Below are 13,682 nucleotides of genomic sequence, written 5' to 3' on the forward strand. Positions count from 1 at the left end.
GAAACTGGTCCGCTTTGTAAACTGTCCCATGCTGACTTCAAACTTGACCCCCTTGCCTAAAGCCACAACGTTAGTTCTTTTTCCTTCTTTTAGTTTTTGCTCCCGAGAACTGGCTCCTTATCTGTCCACACCAATAGCTAGATCACGCAAAACTCTACATGCTGCTACGTCACATGATTATTGTGTGACCATCAGCAACTTAAAGGTGGGCCGTTTTGATCCCTACATCTTTATACGTCGAAACTTTGGAACTCATCCCTCTCATGTATTTCCCAGTAACTATGAATTGGCACATTTGAAAAGACGTGTTTCACTTTCTCAAAAATTCGTAAATCTTTCCCTCGTCTTTTCTTTCTGTATATCATTTAAGGCCCGTCCGTTCTTTATGTGGACATTTGTCCACGATTGAAGCCTTCAACATTAAAAGAAAAAAATATTGGTAAAGATCTGTTTGGTGTTTCAGCGAATCAGGTAGATCATTGATGACGTAAAGAAAAAAGCCCAAGCGCAGATCCGGGATATGGATTCCAACGGGAAACATTCCTCTGAATGGGTCACTAAAACAAACTTTCAGAGTATATAGTATTCATGAACTTTTTCTTATGAGACAGCAATTGTACTGTCCCGTTACATCATTCCAATTCACTGTATTCTGTTCGCTTGTTCAGGTCCAGAGAACTCAGAATCATTTAACCCCATTCTTCCATTATCAGTTTGGTCTCCCTCTTCTCTTTGTTTCCTTCCATTTTAGACACATAAGTCTTCTTTGTCAACCTCTCACTCATTCCACGTGTTCAAACTTTGTCGGTGCACCCTCTTCAGCAAACTCATCACTTCTACAATCGCACATGCTATGGCTTGAACAAAACATTGTAGGCACTCGACAAACGGAACATTGTAATCACCAATATAATAGTACAGCTTCGTCATGGACCTTTCAGTTCCCAAGGTGCCCGCCTTTCGTTGAAAACAGCTTTGAAGCTACAGGAACCCCCTAAAAGGGTCCTGGTTTGAATGAACTGGAGATATATGGTACACAGCGGTCGAAGTGCTTTTAGTATACTGAGCCAGGTCATTTAAAGAAGCCGGTGGAAACTACGGAAAGGTTCCTGGGGCCCAGTTGTGGATTATATATGACAACTACAGAATATATGTGAATGACGTCATCTTTTCGTCTTTTCAGAGCGCTACTCCGTTAACGCAGGAAACTGCAATTATGAAAAAATGATGCACACACACACATGTGTGAGAGAGGACCTTGAACCTCCATTTAAATTACTCCCAAACTACGTGGGCGGGACTACATTCGTAAGCATATGATATGATCCAGGATTGAAAATTCAGTAAACATGGACAATATCAATCGTTGATATTGTCCTTAAAACACTAAACACATCAACAGTGAGATAGGGGAATATAGCTACCAGAGCGTCATCTCTTGACCGTCAGCTGCACTAAAGTTTGTCTTGTACTGTCGGGCCTTACTATACATTGGGTGGCCTATGAAGAATCCTACAAACATACTGACACCTTATTAAACTACGAAGGAAATTTTGATTGTGTCATTGAAACAAAAAGATTTATCTCGCTGTAATTGGATTGATATTAGTTACGAATCGTTCAAGGTTAGTGGTGCTGTGTTTTTAGTTGATATATGGGATGGTTGTTTTGTGAAATAAGGAATATCCATGCAAGTAGGTCCGCCTTTTATGCCATTGGCCTACTGACGCGGATGTTCAACATTGCACTTCCCCGGTGAGATATTTCTTAGTCTTATTACAAAAGTTAAAGTGGTATAACATTGAATTGAATTTGTTGCTTGATGCTGAGTCTTTCTTTGGTTCAGAACAGTGGTTGCTTTCTATGGGAGAATGTTCGTTTGAATAATTTTCTATTTGGAAAATCCAAAGCATAGAAGAGGAAAAGCAGATGATCAATCTAAATGTATTGTAATACAGTATGATTTAACATATACTGTTAATCAGAGCTTAGTTTATAGCTTGCAGTTAATTTGTAAGTTCTTTGATGTTTAGCTCCAGCACTGCACGAATTGATGAATTTATTTTTTCAATTTATAGGTGGCAAATTTCTTTTATAATTTTGATTAGAATTCAAGGAAATATTTGTGGAATTATTGCAAGCGGCATGATACATTGTTTGTTATACTCTTAATCATCCCCTTAATGTTGAAATGCTTTGAAGCTCAGGGAAAGTGTGGATAAACTTAATAGAAAAAATGGATTTAGATTAGGGAAACCTATAATTGGTACTACTGAAAGTTTCTCAGATTTTTATTTAAAGTCCAAGGAAACATATTGTTCATTTATTGTATGATGATGACAAATACCAGTATTTTATCAAGCACTTTCAATCAGTGGAAGGAACTTTGCAGATTCATATAAATTTAAAGTATATATGATATGTATAAGGAATAGATGGCTGAGCCTTTGAGGGAAAAATCCTAACTTGGCCCCCATTCTTTGTTTCATTGGAAAAGTAAAACTGGTGGGGGGATTTCCAGCCACCCACTTCCATTCCGTTTAGTCCCCTTCTACGACATGCAGGGAATATGTGTAATGGTATATTTCAATTAGAATATTGAATATTTAGATAATGATAAATCTTTAATGCTATGAAGGCTAAGTAATGTTTTCCTAGGATCTTTTGATTTATTACAAGTATACTACCTACCTTGCATCATTTAACACTTATTTCCTGTATACTTCTGTTGCTGAACTTCATTCAGCATTATATAATGTTCACAGTTATGCTCTACAAATGTTATTGTATTCTCTGTACATTTTATCAGCAGTGCATAACAAATACACTCAATGTCCAAAGCTAATAACTTTGTAGAGCTAAAGTGTCATTTTACCCGAACACAGTAAATTCTTATTTTACATGTGGGTTGTGGAGATTTTACCGTCACTTTTAATGAAAGTCACATTCATGAATTTTTTGTAATTGATAGACCTCGTTGTGTATGCAGTCATCATTTTGAGGAGCGTTATAGTAGGGTTGGTTAGTAAGTTTCTTGGGTTGGATTGCCCTTTTTATGTATGGGAATGAATAAAGGCAGACTATGAATTATGTACATGTGTATATATGTATATGTCTGTGTGTGTATATATATGTATACGTTGAGATGTATAGGTATGTATATTTGCGTGTGTGGACGTGTATGTATATACATGTGTAATTGGGTGGGTTGGGCCATCCTTTCGTCTGTTTCCTTGCGCTACCTCGCTAACGCAGGAGACAGCGACAAAGCAAAATAGAGAATGAATATATATATATATATATATATATATATATATATATATATATATGTGTGTGTGTGTGTGTGTGTGTGTGTGTATATATATGTATATCTTCCGTTACAAAGAACAATCATTCCAGGAAACCTAACCAAACCAAGTTTGATCATTTTAACATTAATTAAAGTGCTTGTTGCTCTTGCATTAGAGTTTTACTTTCTGGAATGAATCCATTTATATGATATTTATGTTATAATCATCATCCCCCTAAAGTATTTGTAGCCTTCTAGTTAGAGATATGATCCCGTACCTGTGTTACTTGTCTTGAAACAATAAATTGCTTTGTGGGAAGGAATATGAAAGAGAAATGTGTGAAGGTGAATGATAAAAAGCAGGAATCTTTGACTAAAAATATTGAGGGACACTATGTTTTTACTTGAGAGTTAAGTGTTCGAAGAGGAACATTATTGTGTGACATGAAAGATGAAAGAATATTTCGTGAACTTTGATAAGATATGCCAGAAAAAAGTTCCTTTTAGCACGTCCTTATTACTGTGATTACACCCAGTCGATGAAAACATAGCAGTATCAAAGCTATAACAGTATTTGTAATGTTGCATTGTAAAAAGGTAATACCTCAGCCTTTAGGGGCATGAGGGTTTGACGAGTTCTGTTCATTTGACTTGCATTATTCAATTCCACAACTTTCATCTTCAAAACCCAGCCCTTTTTTTTTTTTAATTATTAATTATCACAGGATTGGTAAAGGTACTCCATATTACAGAACAATGCCTCTGAGTGAGTAAACTGCATGTTTTAGGACATTATCACATTCCATGTTGCAGTGATTGAAGACTTGCTTTTTTTTATGATTTATTGCCACTCACATTTGTTAAGTCATCTCCAGAGCAGATGAAAAATTGTCATTTGCACACATCCAGTTTCTAGTTCTCATGTAAGGTATATAATCCATAGCCAAATCTCTTTGACTATTTGGTGGTTTATTTTGACTCATGATATTCTGTGTTTAGGTACATATGGTATGTTGGAATCAGGTAACACAGTACTTGCATTACTTATGCTCTATACAAAACACTGTTCAGATTATATGCTTATACCTTAGAGTGTTGACCTTATTTCTAAAATTCATAAAATCCAAAATTCACTCTGCTTTTGATTTTTGATATTTTACCTGTAATTGCTTTTTATTGTGCCCCAAACTGGAATAGTTTTCTTTTTTGATAATTAGTTGATAGAAATACAGCAGTGGCTGCAAAGCTTTACACAGAAGTAATTTGATAGCTACATATTTACTGTATTGGAGTTAGAATAGTAGTATTCTCATTTGCTCACAAACCAATTTCTGTTCTTCAACTTCATTTTCATTTATGATAGGGTGGATTCAGTTTATACATATACTCTTTTTTGTAAGAGTTAATTATCCTGAAGCGAGTCCCCCAGCCCCAATTGTACCAGCTGGAAAAAGAGGCAGGAACCCCAGTTTCTTGGGGTGGACTTCCTATTTATTTTCCTTTTCTTTCCACAATTTATGACTTTATTGTGTCATCCAGTTTGATCCACCATACATTTGTTGATATAACTTACATTAACAGAATCACAGGTTATGGATAAAACTTACTGCATTATAATATCTGTATGCAGATGCATGACAGACTTTTTCAAAGGTTTTATCATAGATGTTACTGATAGTCACACCTTTATGTTCTCAAAGAGTATTTCAAACATTTGTAATTGCTTGGCCAAGTAAGTATTTCTTCAGATTCAGTCTTCCTCATAAGAATTTTGTCATTGTGGCTTTTAATATGAATGGCACTTGTTTAGCTGTAGTGGCATCTAGCAGTTGAACCTTGGTAGTGCAGAGTGTAAACAGCACTACTAGGTGGAAGTGCCATCACAGATTTTAGCTGCAAACCCTTTCAACAAGCATCGAGAGCCAGCTGATATATGTTTTATGAAGATGTCTCATAATTGTTCGAGCACTCTGATCCTTGCTATCTGGTGCTGTTGGATACTTAATGTTGATTTACTGTATTTGGTACCAGAAATTATTCAAGAAAATTACAAGTGTGCCACACTGCTTTGGATGTAGAAAAAGGTAGCATAGTTGAGGCAGTGAGAAGTAATTGAGTGCCATTTCTTTTAACTTTGATGAAAGGGTAAATTTATGTTACTTTCTTACAGCATAAAAGAGAGATGGCTGACGAATGGAAAACATGGGGCTTCCGCCAGAGGGTCATTAGCCAACTTGAGGAGTTGATTCGACAGACACCAACACCCAGTCAGAGGAATGCTCAAGAGTTGGAACTTCAGGTACTGTAGATTGGTTGGGAAATTTTGTTTGTATTAGTAGATTGGTTGGGAAATTTTGTTTGTATTAACTCTAGGTAGTGTGTATGCAGAGAATTTTCATACTTTTCACTTTCAGTGAACATACACATATGAAGTGGTGGTTATTGCAATTTTTGTAGTATCAGACCTTTTCTGATATTTTCACTCTTGTTATGGCAAGAAAAGAATGCTATATTGTTGCAAGGTAAGGATCTTTGATGAATATTAAGAAACTGCTGTAACTAGTGTATGGAGAGCCATGCTCATACAATGGTTCAGATTTGGAGGTGATGCTGAATTGTGGATTAATATTAATGTTGATATTTCAAGCAGCATGATTTTATGTGATTTAATCAGTTTTAACTGATTTGCAGTTTTTGTCTTAGAGAATTTGAGAACAGAATGTAGCTAGAATGAACAACTTCAATAGTTGTAATTGCAGTCTTATTTATGTATATGAGCATCTGGTGATCCATGAAGTAATTTGAGATTGTCATTCAGATATGAATTTGAAACATTTCAGTTAAGAAGTATATGGTAGATTACAGAATTTGAATAAGGTCAAGAAAGATCAGCTAGTCTGTTATCCTTAAGGTCAGGTATATGTCCAGAACTAAACACAGTGCTGTACAGCCACAGTGCAGTTAACCTCACATGTTGCTAGATAAAGCAGGATGTGAAAGGTCAGGTTATAGAGAGAGAGAGCAGAAATATTTTGATACAGTACAGCTTACAAGTGGTGGCAGTATAACGTTAGAATCTGATAAGCTGATTACATATGCTGGTGTGGAAAATGCAGATATGTTCTTATCAATCATTGATAAATAGTTTATTGTCTGGCAGAAATAAATATCTTGGGCTGTAACATCTAGAACAAGGACAGGCTATGTTAGAAAAGAGCTGGTGTTCTTTTTACAAGAAAACTAATGTAGTTAGAACTGACATGACTAAGAAGGAAGGTACTACATGACCTTGTTGAGGGTGGAGGTAGCAAGCAGCCAGCTCTCAAAAGCAGAAGTCAAAATAATTTGTAAAAGAAAGATAATGGTAAATAACATTTACCAAAGAGAAAGAAATTCAAAAGGAGGACTGAGAATGGGGGAGGTGATTAAATGGAACTGCTCTTGAGTGATCTGTGTCCTAACAGGAGATGGAAAATTAAAAGTCCATGCTATTTGTGTGAACAGTGCTCCATACAGAGATGGATTCATTTCTTTACAGCTTGAGTAGCAACTCTTAGAAGCAATACACCTGATACTAGAACAGAATCCAGTTTCATTTGCTTGTAGATATCCCTATTTCATTGTAGTCTGAACTCCAAGTTAGGATGTGTAATTTTCTCATTTTTTTTACAAGTTTCAAAAGGAAATGTATAAAAGATATATCCTGGTATTATAAAACTGGCAGTAGACTGTATTGGTTATTTTGATCCTCATATTTTACCAGGTTATCTTCGGATGAATTAAAGAGAAAAATTAGATATGATTACACCATTTTTTGGTATTTGTACATATGAGTCTTCTCATAAATTTTTGTGTAGTTTCTCATGCACAGTTCATTAATAGAGTGACACTGTTGACACCAGCAGAAGTGACCACTCAGGTACTCCAGCCTTGGGATGTGTCTGGATATGTGGTCAAACGCTGGACAGATGTGTACACCCCCCTGACAAATTACCCATCTGACTTTTTAGAGAGTTTGCCATTGAATTAAGTGTTCCTCTTACAGAAGTATATAATAGGTCCATCTGAGATAGCCGTACCTGGACCACATGGCACCATGTAACAGTAGTACTGATACCTAAAAAAGAAAGTTCCCTTAATGGATAATCTCAGACCAGGGAGTCTGACTCCAACCCTTTCTAGGATTTAGAGAGCTTTGTCATCCCAGAAATAATGTGTGATATCAAGTTTAGTACAGACCATAGGCAAGATGGAAATATAAAGAACTCCATAATCCTTTATCTTTTGCGCCTCATTCATGAAATGCTGTCTGATCGTGATAAAGCAGGGAAATTATTTTTTGTTCATTACGTTTGATTTCAGTAAAAGTTTTGACCTAATTGATCACTCAATCATTGTAAGGTGCCTTTAAGAGATGTTAAGGCCTTTCCTCGTTAGATGGTTTGTTGGATTTCTTCAGAACCATTTCCAAATAGTATATACCCCCTCTAGGCATATGATTAGTATAAGCTATACCTCCTGTGTGGCCCCTCAAGGAATTCTCTTTGGTCATATAACCTTCTTGGGAATGATCATTGGAGCTGTATAACACAGAAAAATGCATGGAGTATGTAGATGACCTTTTCATCTTTGAACATGCTTAGTTGAACACCTTTCTGATGAGAGTACCTTGCAGGAAACAACTCTTAAGCTGTACACATGGGTGTTAGCATGCAACATATCACCAAACATCACCAAGTGCCAAGTAATGCATGTGACAAAAGCTAAAACCCCACTGGTTTTGCCAAGTGTGACCGTAGGAATACCAACATTCCAGTGGCAAAAGGTTGTAAATTGTTAGGAGTCTCCAGAAACTTTTACCTGATATGGTTTGAGCACACAAGTGATATTATGACCAAAAGCATCTTGACTTCTCTGCTGGCTACATGTGCTGAAGAAGTACAGTGTCTCATCAGATCAACTTATCAAAACATACTTACATGTGACCTATCGTGGGATATTGCTGCCCCCTATTTCATGTTGGGCTCTCTGCTCACCAGGCTCAGTCAGTTGAGAGGTTGCAAAGGAGAGTTACAAAGATCTGGTGTGGGTATGAAAAAGGTTATGAAGAAACCTTCAGAATCCTCCTTACAAACATTGTCACAAAGGAAGGAGAAGCGTACCTTGAAATTTGCGAAGGGACTATTCATTGGCATTAGGCATAGAGACTTACATCCTCACCACGCTGATAATGACCAACCCAACTTTTCAGATGTGGAGCATGTCTAAAAAGATCATGAATGTAATGTGACTGTACTCACTAACTCTAGTATCTGCAACATTGTGATAATGAGGAAGAAACTGCTGGACATTTGATATTTTTTTTATATATATATTATTGCTAACATGTGTCCTATGGATCTTGCTTCCTCAGCCATCTAATTTTATCAAAATAAGCCAAATTATCAGTTTGTTTGTAATATCCATCAACAAATGAGACACGCTCCTATCTTTATTGTATATAATTTTGAGTGGAAGTTTATTTTACATATAATGCTTAGTTATTCTTTTTTGTAGAAATTGTCTTGCTATGATTACAAGTTAGATAAGTAAAGAAAAGTTTTGGGCTCTGATAATGCTAACCTCCTTTAGAAAGTGTAGATTTTATTAGGATTGAGATCTAACAAAAGTCCATATTTTACAGATGTTCCAGAGAGCAAGCAAGAAAGATGAATATCTCCAATTAATTGCGCGCATTGCGATGCATATGCGGGAGCTAGCACAAAGTAATAACCAACAGAGTAATAACCCACACCTTGCAGAAGTCTTAACACAACATCCTGTGCCTGGAGGTCAAATGACTGGTCCAGGTGGTCAGATGACAGGGCCTGGTGGACCAGTAGTAACTGGCCCAAACACCACCATAATGGCTGGTCAGCAGTCCACTATACAAGGGGGACCCAGACTTGGTCAGCCTATGCCAGCTAATCTACCAAATCAGGTCGCAGATATGGCCAGTTGGCCTACAAATAATCGGCAACGTTTAAATGAAATGCAAATGTCAGGTGTAAACAAAAAACAGCCTGTCATGACTATGACTCAGATAGGTTCTCAGCCAGGAAAGATGAGTCAAATACAAAGGACTATAGGAAGTCAAAGTGGTGGTACAGCTCAAATTGGACAGGTGTCTGGCCAGATAGTAGGAAATGTGGGCCGTGGTGCTGGCACTATGCAACCACGTGTTCCTTCTCCAGGATTTCCACGGCAGGGAACACCCACGCCCACGAGTGCCTCTCCAGCACCACCTTTATCTGCCTCCAACAGTCAGTCATCACCTGCATTTGTATCTCCATCACCTTCATCCAACATGGTACACTCTCCTGCTGCAGGAGGTAATAGTGGAGGCATGGGTCGAGGTGCAAGTCACATTGGAGCTCCTTCTCCCAGTGGGATGATAAACACTCCAGGACAGTCTCAGCAGCCATCTCCTGCCAACCAGACATTATCCAGTAGCCAGGTAGAAGATGCTGCATATGCGGAGAAGGTGCGGCAGCTCAGTAAGTACGTAGCACCCTTACGCCGCATGATTCAAAGAATTGGAAACGAAGATGCTGAAAAATCTAAGAAAATGAAACAGCTTCATGACATGTTGCAGAATCCACAGAGACGACGAATGCCAATGGAAACACTGTTGAAATGCGAGATGGTTTTAGAGAAGTTAGAAATTCATCGTGATGCTGAGGTTGAGGCACCAGTACCACCAAACATGGAAACATGTATTGCAAATATAGAAGAAGCTCTCACTACTGTATTGAAATCCCCCTGTGCTGCCCATACTTTACACCGGACAATATTCCCAGCTTTATCAGTGCTCTTAGGTCCAACTTATGTCACTAACCCAGCCAAACACTTCAAACGAGAGAATCCTCTCCAGCCTCCCCCTGAGACACCAAATATCAGTGATGTTGTCCAAGGAGAGGTTGCTCGGCTTAATGCACGATTTAGAGTAAATCTAGATTGTCAAATGCCTCCTGGAAGTGATGAATTGACCCTCATTTGTCAGCTAGATGATCCCAACTTACCCTGTGTGCCCCCCATAACTCTTACTGTTCCAGCTAAATACCCAGAGAAACCTCCACGATGTGACTTACTGGCCGTTGATTATGAAACAACGGATTTCTTGAAAAGTATTCGAGAAAGTATGCTCGTAAGACTTCAGAATATGCCTCCTCACTGTAGCCTCACTATGATGTTACATAGTTGGGAGATGAGTGTGCGTCAGGCTTGTTCTCCAAAGTCCTCTGTGAATAATGCTATAGCCAGTGCCCTTTCAGTGAACAGTGTATTTTAAACCTTAAATCAGATATGACATTCTAAGAAGCATTGGACTGCATTTGCAGAAGGGAAACTTATGTGCTGTGTATAAAAGGATAATTTGAATATTTTGTGTCAGAATTAAATCAGCATGACATACTTTAAACCCAGTGTACACTTTTTGTTTGTATTCATTCCTTTTTTAGGTGTACTTATTAGTATAAGAATAAAATGTAATCATGATATATCATCATTGATTTAGATGAACTAAGTTTATGTTATTTACTATTGTGACAGCACCAGGGTACCAGTTGTTAATGCAAGACATAACAGAATTTTGATAGTGAAACACTTTAATTTTCTTTTGCTCTGGGTAGCTTTAGATCTCTAGTTTTCATTGCATAAAAGGTTAAAGCTTTGGGAATTTTTTTGGTAGAGCATGGAAGGACTCTTTTGTAGACACCATCCATAAAGGGTTATTGGACTGAAATATATTCATGAACCACAGGAAGAGAGATTTGCAATATATTCTTCAGATTTTAGTTTGCATCACAGGAAGCACATTTAAGATGAGTTATGATATTCACACTTCCCCCCCTCTTTAGAGGGTTTAGAAATAAAGGGGCTGATATTTGTTCCTCAGACAGAACAAACAAAGCTGACGAAAAATGATCATGAGTAAATGAAAGCACTATGCAAACTAGATGGGTATTAAGAATGCTTACATGACCCTGTGGATTTCAAGAGTGTCAGACCGTTAGGATATACTGCACTTTATATATAATACAGGACCAAAGTAATCAGCTAAAGCAGGGAAGCTACAAGAATGAAATTTTTCCATTAACAATCCTGCATTCATACCCATAGTTTTTTCAAAAGGGCTAGACAACTTAGAGACTTATGAATATTTTTTTCCTTGAAATGTAACTAACAAGATTCCAAATAACTTTTTCTTCTTTTAATGAGGTAGCAAACTTCCAGGAAAGGCATAGCATAATCCAAGATATTTAACGTAGGAACTACCCCCACCAATCCTTTGAAAATTAACCAAAATCTTAGATTGAGTTTGTAATTGGAATGCCTGTAAAAAATTAATTTATGATTATCAAAAGTCTGATGGCTGCTTACACCATGGAAAGCTGTGTAGGTATGTATATTTGCGTGTGTGGACGTGTGTATGTACATGTGTATGGGGGGGGGGGGTTGGGCCATTTCTTTCGTCTGTTTCCTTGCGCTACCTCGCAAACGCGGGAGACAGCGACAAAGTATAAAAAAAAAAAAAAAAAAAAAAAATGATTATCAAAATGTTGAAGCATATAAGAAGTTACCTAGATGTTTTGACATTTAAGATGTCATTATCAGTGAAATGGAAATGGCACCTTGCAAAACTAAAAACATGCCATGATGAAATCTTTACTCAGATTACAGGTTACCATAATCATGTAGAAATATGGTGTCAGTAAGAAGGTTTGGTACTACTGGATTTTTACTTCAAGTGAAGGTGTGATGAGAGGAATGTGATTCTTAGGCAGTTTTCAAGGGGATGGATATTACTTTTGATATAATTGATCCTGTAATGAAATTGCCAAAGAATCTTCATTTTCCGGTGTGTGAGGTGTCATTTTAGCTGGTACCCATGTTTTGCTTAAGTGCTGCTCAGTCCTCAGAGTTTCAAAAGTGAAATTGAAATATCCAATTTTGCTTTTCTTTTGAGGGGAAAATAAAATGACTGGTACCCAGTCAGTACCCTAGTCATTGTAAACATGAATCTGAAATTAAGTTGGAAGCAGTTATATTACCTATTTATTTTCCTAATGTAAGTGATCTAAAAATTCATGAGGTCTTTTGATATCTTGGTATAAGGACTGATCTTTCTCTTTACATAAATATTTATTTATTTATTTTGCTTTGTCGCTGTCTCCCGCGTTTGCGAGGTAGCGCAAGGAAACAGACGAAAGAAATGGCCCAACCCACCCCCATACACATGTATATACATACACGTCCACACACGCAAATATACATACCTATACATCTCAATGTACACATATATATACACCCACAGACACATACATATATACCCATGCTTACAATTCACACTGTCTGCCTTTATTCATTCCCATTGCCACCTCGCCACACATGGAATACCATCCCCCTCCCCCCTCATGTGTGCGAGGTAGTGCTAAGAAAAGACAACAAAGGCCCCATTCGTTCACACTCAGTCTCTAGCTGTCATGCAATAATGCCTGAAACCACAGCTCCCTTTCCACATCCAGGCCCCACACAACTTTCCATGGTTTACCCCAGACGCTTCACATGCCCTGATTCAATCCACCAACAGCACGTCAACCCCAGTATACCACATCGATCTAATTCACTCTATTCCTTGCCCGCCTTTCACCATCCTGCATGTTCAGGCCCCGATCACTCAAAATCTTTTTCACTCCATCTTTCCACCTCCAATTTGGTCTCCCACTTCTCCTCGTTCCCTCCACCTCCGACACATATATCCTCCTGGTCAATCTTTCCTCACTCATTCTCTCCATGTGCCCAAACCATTTCAAAACACCCTCTTCTGCTCTCTCAACCACGCTCTTTTTATTTCCACACATCTCTCTTACCCTTACATTACTTACTCGATCAAACCACCTCACACCACACATTGTCCTCAAACATCTCATTTCCAGCACATCCACCCTCCTGCGCACAACTCTATCCATAGCCCATGCCTCGCAACCATACAACATTGTTGGAACCACTATTCCTTCAAACATACCCATTTTTTGCTCTCCGAGATAATGTTCTCGACTTCCAAACATTCTTCAAGGCTCCCAGGATTTTTGCCCCCTCCCCCATCCTATGATTCACTTCCGCTTCCATGGTTCCATCCGCTGCCAGATCCACTCCCAGATATCTAAAACACTTTACTTCCTCCAGTTTTTCTCCATTCAACTTACCTCCCAATTGACTTGACCCTCAACCCTACTGTACCTAATAACCTTGCTCTTATTCACATTTACTCTTAACTTTCTTCTTTCACATTTTACCAAACTCAGTCACCAGCTTCTGCAGTTTCTCACATGAATCAGCCACCAGCGCTGTA

The 13,682-nt window shown here is 38.0% G+C and overlaps 1 protein-coding gene across 2 annotated transcripts; it reads left to right on the top strand.

Annotated features, from left to right (window-relative positions):
* The first annotated feature begins 1,153 nt into the window (after positions 1-1,153).
* Positions 1,154-10,849, top strand: LOC139752766 (uncharacterized). 2 transcript variants are annotated; one of them, XM_071668666.1, is made up of 3 exons: positions 1,154-1,625; positions 5,460-5,588; positions 8,973-10,849. In XM_071668666.1, exons 2-3 carry the CDS (start codon positions 5,472-5,474, stop codon positions 10,617-10,619), a joined length of 1,764 nt encoding a protein of 587 aa, XP_071524767.1. In that variant the 5' UTR covers positions 1,154-1,625; positions 5,460-5,471; the 3' UTR covers positions 10,620-10,849. The 2 variants fall into 2 exon arrangements, with proteins under 2 accessions (XP_071524767.1, XP_071524768.1); XM_071668667.1 differs by lacking the exon at positions 1,154-1,625 and adding an exon at positions 1,630-1,755.
* The last annotated feature ends 2,833 nt before the right edge of the window (positions 10,850-13,682 follow it).

This window comes from Panulirus ornatus, chromosome 13 (assembly GCF_036320965.1).
Source record: "Panulirus ornatus isolate Po-2019 chromosome 13, ASM3632096v1, whole genome shotgun sequence".
NCBI lineage: Eukaryota > Metazoa > Arthropoda > Malacostraca > Decapoda > Palinuridae > Panulirus > Panulirus ornatus.

Bases quoted from the DNA above. Each gene is read 5' to 3' on its own strand.
- LOC139752766 (XM_071668666.1), top strand. From the start codon at position 5,472: ATGGCTGACGAATGGAAAACATGGGGCTTCCGCCAGAGGGTCATTAGC. The intron at 5,589-8,972 runs GTACTGTAGATT...CATATTTTACAG, and splicing joins CTCAAGAGTTGGAACTTCAG to ATGTTCCAGAGAGCAAGCAA.